The sequence below is a fragment of the Amblyraja radiata genome, chromosome 26 (assembly GCF_010909765.2).
Source record: "Amblyraja radiata isolate CabotCenter1 chromosome 26, sAmbRad1.1.pri, whole genome shotgun sequence".
Classification (NCBI taxonomy): domain Eukaryota; kingdom Metazoa; phylum Chordata; class Chondrichthyes; order Rajiformes; family Rajidae; genus Amblyraja; species Amblyraja radiata.
In genome coordinates, this window is record NC_045981.1 from 8,136,012 (window position 1) to 8,152,204 (window position 16,193).

Sequence of the window (16,193 nt, forward strand, 5' to 3'; positions counted from 1 at the left end):
TATTATTATTATGACATTTCTTCCCCGAGCAATGTCTCTTTATCTCCTTCTGCAAAACCCTCAGCGTGACTGCGAACATGACCCGTGGTCAGCAAACCGACTTCCCACCCATCCTGCTGGCCACAGGCCTCCCGGGCACAAGCGGTCACTTACATGCGCTGAAGGTGGGACGGGGTGGTCGAGGCCCGGCCGCCTCTCTCTGCCTCTCTGCCTCTCTGCCTCTCTGCCTGCCTCTCTGCCTGCCGCCGCCGCCGCCGCCGCCGCCGCCTCCACTTCTTCTTCTTCTCCCTCCTCCTCCGCTCGGCCGCCGCTCCGGCCCGAACCCGGCGCCAACGTTCAAACCGCCACCCGCTCGCGCCGCCGGCACCTACTGATGACGCATTCTCACCAACTGTCGCCTGGGTCGCCATGGAGACCGGCCTTCTCCGCCCATCTCCTGACGGCGCCTTCACTCGCCAGTTACCGGTGAGAGCATTGGAAATAAGCCTCGTACTGAGTGAGTGAGTGAGTGAGTGCTTAATGGCCAAACAATCGAGAGTGTTTAATTATCATATGTAACCGAACGATACTTGTGTAAAAACACAAAGTTCTGAAGTAACTCAGCAGGTCAGTCAGGCAGCAGAAATGTGTCGATGATCAGCCATGATCACAGTGAATGGCGCTGCTGGCTCGAAGGGCCGAATGGCCTACTCCTGCACCTATTATCTATTGTGTTCCTTCAACAACGGGATCGGTGCTTGTCTCTGCTTTAACTGCAGTGCATTGGTGCTCCGTTATCCCGCAGTCATAATGCCGCTCTCTCTCTGAGGATCTATGCTGGGTTTACACCGATGATAATTTACACCGAAGATGCTGGAGTATTTCAGCGGGACGTGCAGCATCTCTGGAGAGGAGAGAAAGAATGGAATGGGTGACGATTCGGGTCGAGACCCTTCTTCAGAGTGAGAGTCAAGGGAGAGGGAGATTAGTGATTATGGAAGGGTAAGGCGTGAAAACGACAGATCATTCATAGCACTCGCTGTCTAATCGGGTGGACAGTGAAAATAGTCGGAGAACTAGGGTGGGGAGGGATGGAGAGAGAGGGAAAGCAAGGGTTACTTGAAGTTAGATAAACCCATTCATACTGCTGGGTTGTAAGCTGCCCAAGCTGAATATGAGGTGCAGTTCCACCAATTTACGTTGGGCCCCACTCTGATAGTAGAGGAACCCCAGGACAGAAAAGTCAGAATGGGAGAGAGAGTTAAAGTATTTAGCAACTGGAAGATCACATAGGCCTAGGCAGACTGAGCGGAGGTGTTCAGCGAAGCCTTTGTCATATTTATATATACCGATAACCGAACAATACATGTAAAAACACAAAGTTCTGAAGTAACTCAGCTTGGAATGGACATTGGGCCATTGGAAAATGACCCTGGAGAAAGAGTACTGGGGAACAAAAAATTGTTAATCAAACTTAATTAGATTTTTGCATCAATCTTCACATTGAAATTACACCAGCAACACGCCAGAAATGCAAGAGAATCAGGGATGCCACTTTCAAACCTGCACTCCTAGATCCCTCTACTCTAAAACATTCCATATGTTCCTGCCATTGACTGTGATGGAATTGGCCCCGTTTGACTTCCCAAAATGCAACACTGAGAGAACATGCAAACTCCACACAGACAGTGATGCAGCAGTTCTACTAATTGCACCACTGTGCCACCCGATGAAGGAAGAGTCGCCATTTGGCAAGGTGCTGAAGAACCATAAATATATTGGAAAGGTAAAGCAAAAGGTTTTTCTTGCCCTTTCCCCTACCAGTTTCAAGCAGGCCAAGTCAAACAAGAAAGTCAAGTCAAGTTTAATTTATTGTCATATGCACAAGTATGGTCACAATGATGAAACACAGATTTGTGAAAAAAAGAGTATTGATCCAAATATCCTAGAACACATTGCATGTCAAATAAAGTAAGATTTGGAGCTAATTAAGACAGATTTTAAAATTCGTGATGATTTCACATGTCAACCAAAGTGCAATTGATGCTGTGATTATTACAAGCCATTTATTTTAAATGTGGATTTTGATGACAAACTGGGTCCATGTACAAATACCAACATTGATTATTGCCAATGTTCCACTGTCACAACTAAAGTGAAATCCAAGAAGAAAATCATCCTTTTCGAAAGAGACTGCCTGTTACCATCACAATCTTGCCAGCACGATGTAACTAATTGTGATATGTGAGATTTTTTTTAAAACACAATTCATAGCTTTAATCACTGAAGACATCTTGTTTCTGCTTTTAATGATGTTTGACATGACAGTGGATGTCGAGCTCCTACTTTAACATTGTTTTATTTCTGATGGAAGGTGCCTGTACATAAATGTATAGTAAGATGTTGAAGGTTCTGCAACAAAATAAAAAAGGTAATTAAGTTCATAACAAAAAAAGATTGCATCTATATTACTCTCACAACATCCTTTGATAGCACCCTTCTTCATCTGACACTGCCTCTATTTTGTTACAAATTCCATGTCTGCATACATTCTTTTGTTCATTTTGAAATGTTCCACATTGTTTGATTACAATATGCTAGCTCTCCACCCTACTAAAATGGGAACTTAACGTGCAGGTCATACAGGCATAAATTGCCTCCTGCTTTAATTAAAGCTCATGATCTCACAGTATATTAATTGATGAGCTTGCTCCACCATAAGGAGAGCAGAATTGCAGGAGCCTGGTGTGAAGGCTGTGGAACCAGTTCTAAATGTTGGAGACAAGTATGTGTCTTAAAATTATTACCACTTCAAAAATCTCAATAAATATAGTGAATCTTTTTGCCCACATGCATCTGATCTTAATTGTCTTCAGCATATATCTTGTGGGTCGAAGGGCCTGTTCCTATTCTGTATCATTCTGTGTTGTATGTTCTGGCTATCATCTTAATTTATCCATTCATACCTTCTTTGGACTCTGAAGTGTTTTTTAGCAGAATCTCGCTCATGAAGTACCGAGGAACATACAATACAATACAATAATACAATACAAATTTATTGTCATTTGAGCCTCAGTGAGACTCAAACGAAATTTCGTTTACACAGCCATACAAACAAAGACAATGTCCTACAGACATACACACAATTAAATTCACACAAACAGGCAAAGTCTTTTCTCTCCCCTGCTCTCAATTTCTCTCCCGATGTCCAAGCCCCAGGCGGGTGATGATAAGTCCCACGGCCATTTTAGGCCGCGCGGGGCGATTTACGGCCCCGCTCCCGGTCTGAAAGTACAAGGTTGGAGCCCCCACGGGCGCTGTAATGTCCCACTGCCATGAAGCCGCGCCAGGTGATGTACGGTCCCGGTCCGGGTCGTTCCAACCCCGCGACACGGGCTGGAGAGGTCGCGTTGCGGGAGCTCCGGGAAGCGGTCTCTCTCTCCCCCCAGACACGCGAGCTCCCGATGTCCCAGTCCACCGGACCTGCGGCTGCGTTGCTGGAGCCTCCGAGCCCCAGGAGTCGAGGTGCAGCAGCGAGTCACCACCGATCCCCACGCTCCGAGGCCGGCCAGCCCCACGATGGTTAGTAGTCCGCAGCTCCGCAGTCTCCCGAGCCCTCGGGTCGTTCAGGTTGGAGGCCGCTCCACGGTGCTAGGCCCCAACGACAACGGAGACCCGACAGGGAAAAGGTCGGGCCTCCCAGACGGAAGAGATTTTAATTAGTTTCCCCCTGCCCCCCCCCCCCCGCCCCCCACATATACACATTTAAAACTGGTATTAAAAAACACCAAACACTACATTTAACTAGACAAAAAATTTAAAAAAGACAGCCCTTTGGGCAAGCAAATCAAAGCACCTTAACATGCACAGTGTGCCCACCCTGATCTGCTGTCAATCCAGTCTCCACGATTTAGTGCAGAATCACTTTGAAGTTACCTTAAATTCTCTGTGACATTTTTGCTGAAACATAGTATTTCTGGTACATAAAAGGCCATTAACCCAATCTTATTACTTTAGTTGTGATTAAAGATATTTAGGTTTCCTCCACTTGCTTGCTATTGATCTGCAGCCATGTACCGGGTGTTTTCTAAGCCGGCAGAAGTATATTCTAAGCCCAGCATCCTTTCCAGCAATCCACCACTACTTTATCCATTGAAACATAAATTCATATCAACTTACATCAATGAACCCTAACTATCACCCTTTCTGCCAAGGCTTGCTCACACTGTCAGGAGCCCTCTGAAGCCAGGACAATCGGGCTCTCAAGGTCTCCATCGATTTTTACAACCTGTCAACTCTATAAAACAGTTAGACTTCAGTTAATTTATAGAACAATGAAACATCTTTCCAACCCGAGTTTGAAAACCAAGCATTGATCTTCAGGATCCAGGTTGAATATTAGGTGAAGATAGACACAAAATGCTGTAGTAACTCAGCGGGACAGGCAGTATCTCTGGAGAGAAGGAATGGGTGACGTTTCGGGTCCAGTTGCACAGACCAGGTCTAGGACTCATTTGCCAACATTTCAAACAATGAAATATCATTAAACTGTCACAATATAACACATCAGAGACTTTCATTCTTCTTCATACCTAAAATCACTCTCACCTTCAAAGCATGAAGGAATTATAACTGTACCATCAATGCACTGAGTTAGAACTGGGTATCCACAGTTTTTTTCTTCATTCTTGCAGTAAAAAGCCACACTTTCTGCATGCAGTATTCTGTTGTTCGGGAGTCGTGCCACCCAGATTTTTTGCCCATTGTAAAATATACGACCTCTTTTTACAGGCATATTGCAAGGAGCTAGAAAAGAAAAGCACATCTTTCTGATAAATTTTATATCAGATGTATTACTGACGAGTTTTTTGAGTGAAAGATACTGCATGGAAAGTGATCCTTCTGCCCAACGAGTTCACATTGACCATCGAACACCCGTTCAGCACCAGTTCTATGTTAACCCACATTCACATCCCCACTCTGTGGGAAGAGGATACAGAAATCAGAGATGCATAGGGACTGGGGGATGCTGGTGCAGGATTCCTAAAAGGTTAATTTGCATGTTGAGTTGTCAGTGAGGAAGGCAAATGCAATGTTAGCATTCATTTAGAGAGGACTGCAATATAAAAGCAAGATTGTAATGTTGAGGCTTTATAAGACACTGGTCAGGCCACATTTGCAATATTGTGAGCAGTTTTGGGTCCCATATACGAGGAAGGATGTGCTGCCTTTGTAGAAGGTCCAGAAGAGGTTTACGAGAATGATCTCGGAGATAATTGTATTAACATATGAGGAGTGTTTGAAGGTTCTGGACCTGTACCCATGAGAATTTAGAAGGATGAAGGGAGGGTCTCATTGAAACCTAACGAATATTGAATTCCAGTAGTGGACCAGAAAGCACAGCCTCAAAATAAAAGGACATGCATTTTGAATGGAGATGAGGCCTCCCAGAAGGCTGCAGAGAAGCCGAAGCAGGAGCCTCGCGGGTCGGAGCCTGGGCCTTGTGGACCAGAGCCCAGGCCTTGGGGTGGGAGATTGCAACCTTCACGTGGTCCACCCTGTTTCGACGAATGCAATCAACCTGGCGTGCACAAACAGAAGATCAAACAGAACAAATTGTCTTGCAACTTTAGGCTGTGCACGCCATACGCAAGAAGAAGAAGCCCAGGCCTTGTGAGATGGAGCCTCGCATGTTGGGGCCTCGCGGGTTGGAGCATCGAGGATTGGAGCCTCGCTTGTCGGAGCCCGGAGCCTTGCACGTCGACGGAACCCTAGTCTCGCGGGTGGGACCCTGGGTCGACGGAGCCCGAAGCCTCATGGTTTGGAGCCTCGCGTGTCAGAGCCCAGGCCTCGCGGGTCAGACCTCGGGATTATGAGCCCGGGCCTTGCAGGTCGGAGCCCGATGCCTCACGTGTCGGAGACTGGGTCGGTGGAGCCCACAGCTGGGGCCTGGGTCGAAGCCACAGAGGTGCCCGGAGAGGACCCGGCAGCAATAGTGGAAAGGTTGGTGTGGCAGTCGATGCGGGCGCTGACCGGCAGATGAGGACGGAACACGTGGGTGTGAGGACGCTGCCGGGGGAAGGAACAAAGCAGGAGCCGGCGTGGTGGGAACCGCCATGTGGGAGGGGGAAAGAACAATGGGGGACCTGGTATGGATATTTTGATACTTTGTAACTTTGTCAGCGCCCTTTATGGGCGACTATTTGCATATTTGGGTCTGCAAGCAAACAATATCACTGTGACTGGTCACATGTGACAATAAAGAATTCATTCATAAAGAATTCATGCGGGAGGAATTCTGACCGATGTCAACGTCAGGAAAGCCAAAACTGATTGTTGACTTTGGAAGAGGAAGGCCTGGGATCTACAAACCAGTCTTCATCCATGGGACAGTGGTGGAAAGAGTAAAAAACATCACATTTCTGGGCATGTATATCTCTGATGATCTCTCCTGAACCCAGCACATAAACTCCTCCAGAAGATCGAGGAGATTCAGTATCTTGAGCTTCTATATGTGTATACCTGTAGTAGAAAGCACATGGATTGGTAGCATCATGTCCTGGTTCAGCAAGTCGAACACCCAGGAACAAAGAAAATTGCAACAAGTGGTGAACTCTGACCAGTCCATCATGGCTACTGAACTCCACACCACCGAAGGGATCTACAGGAGTCGCTGCCTCAAAAAGGCAGTTAGCGTCACATTTTCCACACTCTCGTTTCACTCTTGCCATCAATAAAAATATTATAGGAGCCTGAAAACTAATGTCCAGGTTCAGGAGCAGCATCATCCCGACACTACTGGACACTAACTTCCAAATAAGCTCAGAACGACATGGTCTTGGAGGGCATTGTTTTGTCTTTGCACTATTTTTGTTTTGTTGTTAATTATGGTGTTTACAGAATACTATGTTTAGAGTTTAATTGTTCTAATACAAGTAAGAATTTAATTGTTCTAATTTGGGACATGTGACTAAACCACTCTTGACACTTGAATTTCTTCAGCCAGAGGATTGTGAATCTGGAATAAATTGCCACAAATAGCAGCAGGGGCCAAGTTATTGGGAATTTTTAAAGCGGTGATTGATTGGTTCTTGATTAATAAGGATGTCTAAGGTTACAGGGGAAAGCTGGAGAATGGGATTGAGAGGGAAAAATAGATCAGCCAACGATTGAATGGCAGAGCAGACTTGATGGGTCGAATGGCCTAATTCAACTCCTATGTTTTATGGTCTTACAAGCATGCATGTCTTTTGGATGTGGGAGGAAACCGTAGCATCAGTAGGAAACTCAAGTGGTCACAGGGAGAATGTGCAAATTCCACACTGACAGCAACTGCAATCAGGATCGAACCTGGGTCTCTGGCTTTGTGAAGCAGCAGCTCTACCCCTGTGCCTCCCATAATTGTTAACTAGTTTGTCACAGTGTGCGCCGTTTTGCTTTCATTGTAGTTTTGCATTTTGATATATTCTAAAGCAGGTTTGATGGTAGCTTTTATATTGACAGTCTTACTGTAGCTCATTGAATTCAGTTATGGGTATCAAACTATTATATAACATTATATATCATAACAGTGAAAAGGAACCCTGGACAACAATATCTGGCTCCTTCCCATTTCATCAATCCAAATATTATCATGTTTTCACTGTTTGTGAACCTCCACTGTTTCTAAATGTCAAATATCATATAACATCACATCACAGACCACAAATGTCACAAGCATAATTGAAAAAACCCATTATTAGTCCCCTCCCCTTCTTTCCCACATAGTCCTGCCATATGCGTGTATCTAGATCCTAGCATTCTGTTCCACCATCATTTTAATTCATTGTGTTTAAGTTTCTCTCACCTTTACAGCTGGGTAGTTTAGTCCAATGTGCTGTCTTCTGGCACACGACTTCCCTTGGACCGTCCAAGATGTAATTTGCTTTGCAGCCAAAGTGAATAGTCTCTCCAAAATTATATTTGGTTTTGAAGGAAAACACCAAAAATCCATTCACTATATTTGGTGGAGTTGGGCATTTCACATCTGTAGCACAACAAAAATAGCTTGAACTTGTTTTTTTATGATATTACCAGTGATTGTATTGTAAAGCAAAGCTGGTATTTCCTTTTTGGTATACATTGCAATTTTTGGACATACCCTGTGTAATATTTCATGTGGTACTGCAGTCTGTCAGAGACATCTGGGATTATGTGATAGGAAGGAACTTTCAAAAAATGTAATGGTGTCAAACCAATGCCATTGTACATTTCACATCACCGTTTGATGCTACAATATTTCTTAATTTCTCCTATTAAACCAGTTATCAATAGTTGATAGACTGTGTACATAAATAAATTTGATGTAAGTGAAAGCTGGCACCCTACTGTACAGGAAAATACTATTCAGCCTCCTCAAACCTGCTCACATATTATGATGGCTCTGGAGTGTGGTTAATCTTTGCAAACTATCCCCACTAGATCCTCTCATATATATGTTACAATCGTTCTACACTTTTAAATCTCAATTCTAAGGCTGTCCAAATTACTGACAATGACCTAACATTCCAGAGTACCTAATGCAATTACTTAATTGCCTACCGTCTGGAATGGAAAAACTCCACCCTCCGACCTACCTTCGGGAACTGGGAGACTGCTGTGTGTTCTGCTTTACTGAGACATGGGTTCATCTGACTGTGCCATACCACCTGAAGGTTCTTCACTTTACCAGATGGACTGTATGACATCCTTGTGCAGTATAAGGGGCGGAGGGGTCCATTTCCTAATCAACTCCTCCTGGTCTTGGACATGGTAGTTCCTGGTCACCATGTTTGGAATATCTAACAGTGAAGTCCTCTCCCTACTACCTGCAACAGGAATTTGTGGCTCTGTGGCTATTGTGACAGCAGTTTACATGCAATTCCATGTGGACATGAAGCTTGCAGGGGAAGAATTGTTGATCATAGCTGGATTCTTCAAACAGACCAACCTCAAGGGAATGCTATTAAAATGTCCCCTTCCCACCTGAGTCATGGAGTCATACAGCACAGAAACTGGCCCTTTGGCCCAAATCATCCATGCCAACCAAGATGCCCCATCTCAGCTACTCCCATTTTTCCATGTTTTGCCCCTATCCGTCTAACCCTTTCTTATCCATGTATCTGTCATGTCTTTTAAATGCTGTGTTTTATCTGTCTCAACTACCTCTTATGGCTGCTCGTTCCATATACCCACCAAACTCTGAATTAAAAAGTTACCCCTCAGGTATGCATTAAATCTAGCCCCTTTCACCTTAAACATATGAACTCTTGTTTTTTTTTTAATTCCCTGACCCTAGGTAAAAGACTCTGTGCATTTACCTATCTATTCCCCTCATGATTTCATAGACTTCAATGGGATCACCCCTCAGCCTCCCGCACTCCATGGAATAAAGTCCTAGCCTGCCCAACCTATTTCTATAGTCCAGCCCTTTAAGTCCTGGAAACATCCTTGTAAATCTTCTCTGCACTGTTTACATCCTTCCAATAGCAGGGTGTCCAAAACTGAATGCATGCTCCAACCTCACCAATGTCTTGTACAACTGTAACATAACATCCCAACTTCTATACTCAAAACCCTAGCTGATGAAAGCCAATGTATCAATGGCCTACTTGACCACCCAATCTACTTTCAGGAAACTATGTACCTACATTCTTAGATCCCTTTGCTCTACAACATTCCCCAGGTCTCTACCATTTGCTGTGAAGATTTTCCCCAAGTTTGACTTCCTAAAAAGCCAGACCTCACACTTATCTGTATTAAACTTCATTAGCCAATCCTCAGCCCACTTGCCCAGCTGATCAAGAATATACTGTAATTTTTGATAACCTTCCACAAAACCATCATCTGCAAACTTACTAATCATTCCTTGTACAATCTCATCCAAATTATTGATAAAAACTACAATTGGCCCACCACTGATTCTGAGGCATACAACTCGACACAGCCTCCAGTCCAAAAGACACGCTGCTGCCACCACCACCCTCTGCTTTCTTCCATGAAGCCAATTCTATATCCAATTTGCTAATGAACTGATCTACTTTGAAGGATTCAGCAGCTAACTTAACTGAGTATGTCACAGGCATCACACGCTTTATCAGTAAGTATGTATAGGACCTCATACCAAATAAGTCTGTCTGGGTGTTCCCCAACCTGGAAACATGGATGAACTATTAGATACACACCCTAGTAAAGTCTAGGGTGGAGGCGTTCATGCCCGGTGACTCCAACCAGCAAAGGAAATCTAGCTGTGATCTTCGCAAATCCAACAAGTGCACCAAGCAACAATACTAAATGAAGGTAAAGTCGCAGACCAACCATACAGACACCTGTTGATTTGTGGCAAGGTTTTCGTGCTACAATGGGCTATATAGCAGTCAGGCAGAATTGCTGGCAACATTGTGTCCCATCCTGATAAGTGCAATGCATTCTATGCTCACTTTGAACTGAAGGTGAGTGGGAAGACGTCAAACCTGCTCTTCCCCCTCCCCTCCTGGCAAGAGCCTTGAGTGCAGCAGTACTCATGGTAACCGTTGCAGGCTTCAGATTCACCTTCCTGAGAGTGAGCCCGCATAAAGCAACTGCACCGGATTGAGCAACTGACCATGTCCTCAGAACCTACGCAGACTAGCTGGCAGGAATATTTACAGACATCTGTAACTTCTCCCTAGTCCAGTCTGAGGTTCCCACCTAGTTTAAGAAGACTACTATTACCCCAGTGCCAAAGAAAAGCAAGGTAAAATGCCTTAATGATTACCGCCTAGCAGCTCTGACATTCATCACCATGAAGACTTTCAAAGGGCTGGTCATAGCACATCAATCCCAGACAGCCTTGATTCACTGCAATTCGTCCACCACGCAACAGGTCCATGTGAGATGCCATTCCCTGACCCTATACTCATCCCTGGAGCTAAATAACAAGGACACCTACGTCAGGCACCAATTTATTGTCTATAGTTCTGACTTCAACACCATAATTCCAACTCAACTCCTCTCCAAACTCCTGGACCCAGGACTCGGCACCTCTCTCTGCAACTGGATCCTTGAATTCCTGCCACAGATGGCAATCAGTAAAGATAGGCATGATATGCTTTCTTTTTCTTTTCTACTAAATTTTCAACATATTTCATCACCCTAGGTTCCCGAACCTTACCATCCTTATCTTTCTTCCACAAGGGAACATGTCGGTCCTGAATTCTGACCAGCTAATCTGTACATGACACCTACTTGTGAGATGTGGACTTCCCCAATAACAGCCACTTGCAAACTACTCTCCCCAGCTCCTGCCTGATGCTGTTGTAATTTAACACAATTTCCCTCGAGGTCCAATTTTATCCTTTTCCAGACAACTATCAATCTGGTTGTCAAATGTTGCCAGTTTTCTGGCTCCAGTTCATGATCAATTTATATTATTTAGTACCTAGAAATAAAACGCATGGGGAAAATAACTCAAAAGTTGTTACAGAGTGCTCAAAATATCAGTGATATAACAATCCCTTAAGGTACAGCTCTCATAATTTGCATTAGATTCTAGATGAATGACAGTCTAGATTTCTTAATAATCCATGTTTAGAACAATGTGGGGAGGATGGAGAAGACTCCTAACATTATATTTAGTCATCATACCTACTTGCCTTTACATTGAGGTGCATTTGTCCAATTTCCACTGGCTAGGCAAAAGCCCGTTTCATTTCCAATCAAAGCCAGTCCTTGCCTGCACTCATATGAGATTATATCACCAAAGATGAAAATGTTTTTCGTCTGGCCAGTGGGATGAAATCCGACTTTCCCATTAATTGGTGCAATTGGGGGTGAACATTGCACAGCTGTGGAAAATAAAATGGTGAACCATTATTTACACATTACCAAGCAAAACTAGTCAGAGACTAGGTTTACTTAGTTTTAAGTATTGATTTTAAAGATACAGCATGGCCCATCAAGTCCACACTCACCGTCCATCACCCTTTCACACGAGTGTTATCTCACTTTACAATACACTCACTACACATTAGGGACAATTTACAGAGGCCATTTAACTTACAAACGCGTATGTCTTTGGGATGTGGGTGGTAACCATCCGGCCACAGCAAGAACATGCAAACTCCACGCAGAGAGCATCCGATTTCCCTGCCCATTCAAATAAAAAACCTTAGCTGAGATGGGACACACTCCTGACATCAGTGTACCCTCAGAATGGACAACTACCATGCACCACCTCCACAAATGAAATTCCTCCCCCCACCATCCCCTCACCTCCTAACCCATCAAATAATCTCTACTGGAATCAGTATCCACACCTGCCATAATCATTATCAGTCCACACCCACCAGACCCAGCACTCCCTAACCCAAGCCCATCTGGAGTTGTGGACCATATACATTTGGTCCTGCTCTCTAGTTTCATCTGGGAGACAAGCAGTAAGTGATGTAGTGTGAAATACTGAGCCTCTATACCACCTGGATTCTTGGGCTCTCCATCAAAACACCATCTCACCCACCCATGTGCCTTCCTCCACCCCATCTGTTAAAATCTAATACACTATTTGCAAATAAATGCCAAATATATTCCTGAAACTTTTGTGATCATTCAATCAATCCTCCAATGACGAAGATCTATTTTCAACTGTTCTATAAATGACTTCTCTATTACTCATCAGTTGTGTCAAGAGTGATTTTTCTCTGTTTTTAAAAGTCTTCAGCAAAAATGATTAAACTCACTGTTTAACAAAATGCTTACGTTCACAGACTTGATTCTGAGCACTCCAAGTGCCATCTGCCTGGCAGGTGCTGTTGCTTGAGCCTCTGAAAATGAACCTGAGCAAGTAAAGTTAGAATTACCGACTGTTTAAAAAGGACATAGGGAACATCGGTATTCAGTCAGTCACCATGAAGTTTTTATCGCTAGTCAGAGAAACATCAGAATATTAAGTGTGCATAGTGGATCACACTCACTATGAGTCAAATAGTTTTCAGTTCAAGAAGGAACTGCAGATGCTGGAAAATCGCAGGTAGACAAAAGTGCTGGAGAAACTCAGCGGGTGAGGCAGCATCTATGGAGCGAAGGAAATAGGCAATGTTTCGGGCCGAAACCCTTCTTCAGTTCAATTTCAGTTCAAGTTGCGTTCCAGCCATGTTAAAGAAAAATTCTGAGCTAATTCTGCAGATTGATTGTGAGGGAATATTGGAATTTCAGAAATGATATATTGTAGATGAGATATCAATCCCAGATTCAATCAGTCCTCTCCTTGGATCATGACCCCACAGATGAGCACCAAGCCATAATCTCACAGACCATTTTTGATTTTATCACTACCGGCAAAGCCTCCAACCTTATCGTTTCCCAGCCCTGCACGGCCCAGTTTTATCTTCTCCCCAAAATCCATAAACAGAACTGCCCTGGCAGACCCATTGTTTCTGCTTGCTCCTGTCCCACTGAATTAATTTTCACATACCTCGACTCCATCCTATCCCCCCCATATCCATTCCTTCCCAAGACACCTCACACGCCCTTTGTCTCTCCAATGACTTCCATTTTCAAGGCCCCCACTCCCTCATCTTTACTATGGATGTTCAGTCACTCCACATCTCCATCCCCCAACAGAAAGGTCTTAAAGCCCTCTGTTTCTTCCTCGACTGCAGAACCAGCCAATTTCCCTCTATAAACACTCTCCTCCGCCCAGCAGAGCTGGTCCTCACTCTTACCAACTTTTCTTTAGACTCCTCCCACTTCCTCCAAATCCAAGATGTACCCATGGGCACTCGTGTGGGCCCCAACTATGCCTGCCTCTTTGTAGGGTATGTCGAACAATCCCTGTTCCAGGCGAACACTGCCCCTATCCCCGAAGTCTATCTCTGCTACATTGATGATCAGTGCTACCTCCTGCACCCATGCAGAACTCACTGACTTCATTAACTTTATTACTAATTTCCATCCTGCATTCAAATTTGCTTGGACCATCTCCGATATCTTCCCACCGTTTATTGATCTCAGGAGGTAGACTGTCGACTGACATTTAGTATAAACCCATTGACTCCTACAGCTATCTGGACTACACTTCTTCCCACCCTGCTTCCTATAAAGACTCTATCCCCTACTCCCAATTCCTCCGTCTACGCAGCATCTGCGTCCAAGATGAGGTGTTCCATACCAGGACATCTGAGATGTCGGCATTCTTTAGGGAACGAGGGTTCCCCTCTTCCATCATAGATGAAGCTCTCACTAAGGTCCCCTGGATATCCCGCAGCTCCGCTCTTGCTTCCCCTTCCCCCGCAGTCGCAACAGGGACAGAGCCCCCCTCTTTCACCCCATCAGCCGGCGCATACAACAGAGTCCTCTGGCATTTTTGCCACCTCCAACGGCATCCCACCAATACCCACAACTTCCCATCTACACCCCTTTCCACTTTCCACAGAGACTGTTCCCTCCACAATTCCCTGATTAACTCGTCCCTTCCCACCCAAACCACCCCCTCCCCAGGTACTTTTTCCAGCAACCGCAGGAGATGCAACACCTGTCCCTATACCTCCCCCCTCGACTCTGTCCAAGGACCCTGACAATCTTTTTAGGTGAGGCAGAGGCTCATTTGTACCTCCTTCAACCTCATCTACTGTATCCGCTGTCCAGGTGTGGACTCCAATATACCGGCAAGACCAAGCACAGGCTCGGCGATCGTTTCGCCGAACACCTCCGCTCAGTGCGCCTAAACCTACCTGATCTCCTGGTTGCTAACAGCGGTATGAATATTGACTTCTCTAACTTCAAATAACCCTTGCTCTCCCTCTCTCTCCACCCCCCACCCCATTTCCCAGTTCTCTGGCCAGTCTGACTGTCCTTGTTTACATTTTATCTGTTTTCATTGCTGTTACATTCTCCGAGCTAACAATAATCTATTCTACATTTTCCTTGTTCTCCGTCCCCTTTGTCTCATTACATCTTACACTTCTTTATCTCTGTATCTCCCTCTCCACTGACTCAGTCTGAAGAAGGTTCTCGACCCGAAATGTAGCCCATTCCTTCTCTCCAAAGATGCTGCCTGTCCTGCTGAGTTACTCCAGGATTTTGTGTCTATCTACGGTTTAAACCAGCATCTGCAGTTCCTTCCTACCTGGTCCTTTCCAGTGTTTTTCTAAAGACAATAAAACAAATTTTGTTAGTTTGCCAATTAGTAGTTATATAAGATGCATACGGTGTTTAGGGGCCTAAGCACATAATTTAATTAATACATTTTAATTATTAAAATTTACTAATATTTTTGCAATATTAAAAATTAGAAGAAGAAATTGAAAATCCAATTTTTTACTTTTTCGATGTGCGGGTATCTTGTCATATAATCAGAAGGAGAATATCAGAGTACCCCGTGGTATAAAGTTTATCCTCCACCAATATCGCTAGAACACAATAATCTGGTCATTGTCACATTGTTTCGTAGAATTGTGCTTTTTTTTACATGTATATGATCATAAATCCTATATTACAGCTTTGACCACTTCAAAAGCTTTGAAGTGCTTTGATTGTGACAGTACTATATAAATATAAGCCATTTCATATTAAACATGTCACATTGTAACATCTGGAAGTTAAAATTCTGTTCTGTTGAATAAGTGTGGCCTAATTATAGAAGCAAAGGAAAAATACACAGATTTGCAATGACATTTAGTGCTTTCAATCCACGAATTAATTCCTCCCACATTGTACTAAATGCGCACTGAAGCCCAGCCATTCCGATAAAATGGGAGGAAGAAACAGGAGGGACTATTGTATCTTGAAATCATTGTTTGTATGCTTCCTGGCAATACAGCATGTGGGGGGGCACAACACTTGAGTTGAACTATCTCCCGTCAGACTTAGTATTTGAGTGACCAAGCAAAATTAAAAAATAACTATTACAAATTAATAGTAATAATTAGTAAGACTAATTAGAATTTTTTTTCAAAAGAAGGCAGTTACAAAAATAACTGGCAAAATCAACTTGCTTTTGAGCATGCATTCACTGGCCCACGAACAAGTACACATTATTAACTGATGGCCTTGAACTAAAGTTCCCTCTCTGGGAAGGAATTTTAATTGGTGATTCAAAAAAATTAGTTTGCCTATAAATTGTAACTAGCATTTTGCTAGACTACGATAACAAAGTACATTTATTTACTTAGCAGTTGACTCATAAAAAATGTATTAAAATAATCAGACAATGACGCTGG

General features: G+C 44.0%; 2 protein-coding genes across 7 annotated transcripts in view; both read right to left on the reverse strand.

The window, feature by feature from the left end:
• The window catches only part of cep112 (centrosomal protein 112), a 320,895-nt gene extending 320,526 nt beyond the window's left edge, over positions 1 to 369 (reverse strand). For 3 of the 5 annotated variants that reach the window (XM_033044128.1, XM_033044131.1, XM_033044126.1), the window contains exon 1: positions 154 to 368. The gene's annotated coding sequence lies outside the window, so the exon portion shown is untranslated. Of the gene's footprint in view, positions 1 to 153 lie in introns of all 5 variants that reach the window. The other 2 variants (XM_033044129.1, XM_033044127.1) reach the window with 1 other exon arrangement.
• A 1,659-nt stretch (positions 370 to 2,028) lies between these two features.
• Positions 2,029 to 16,193, reverse strand: part of apoh (apolipoprotein H) — a 30,658-nt gene continuing 16,493 nt past the window's right edge. Inside the window, exons 4-8 of one of the 2 annotated variants that reach the window (XM_033044133.1) lie at positions 12,733 to 12,809; positions 11,631 to 11,822; positions 7,826 to 8,005; positions 4,588 to 4,785; positions 2,029 to 2,391 (exon numbers count right to left, since the gene is read on the reverse strand). In XM_033044133.1, the coding sequence (XP_032900024.1) occupies positions 2,327 to 2,391; positions 4,588 to 4,785; positions 7,826 to 8,005; positions 11,631 to 11,822; positions 12,733 to 12,809 (712 nt within the window). In that variant the 3' untranslated portion in view covers positions 2,029 to 2,326. Of the gene's footprint in view, positions 2,392 to 4,571; positions 4,786 to 7,825; positions 8,006 to 11,630; positions 11,823 to 12,732; positions 12,810 to 16,193 lie in introns of both variants that reach the window. The other variant, XM_033044132.1, reaches the window with a different exon arrangement.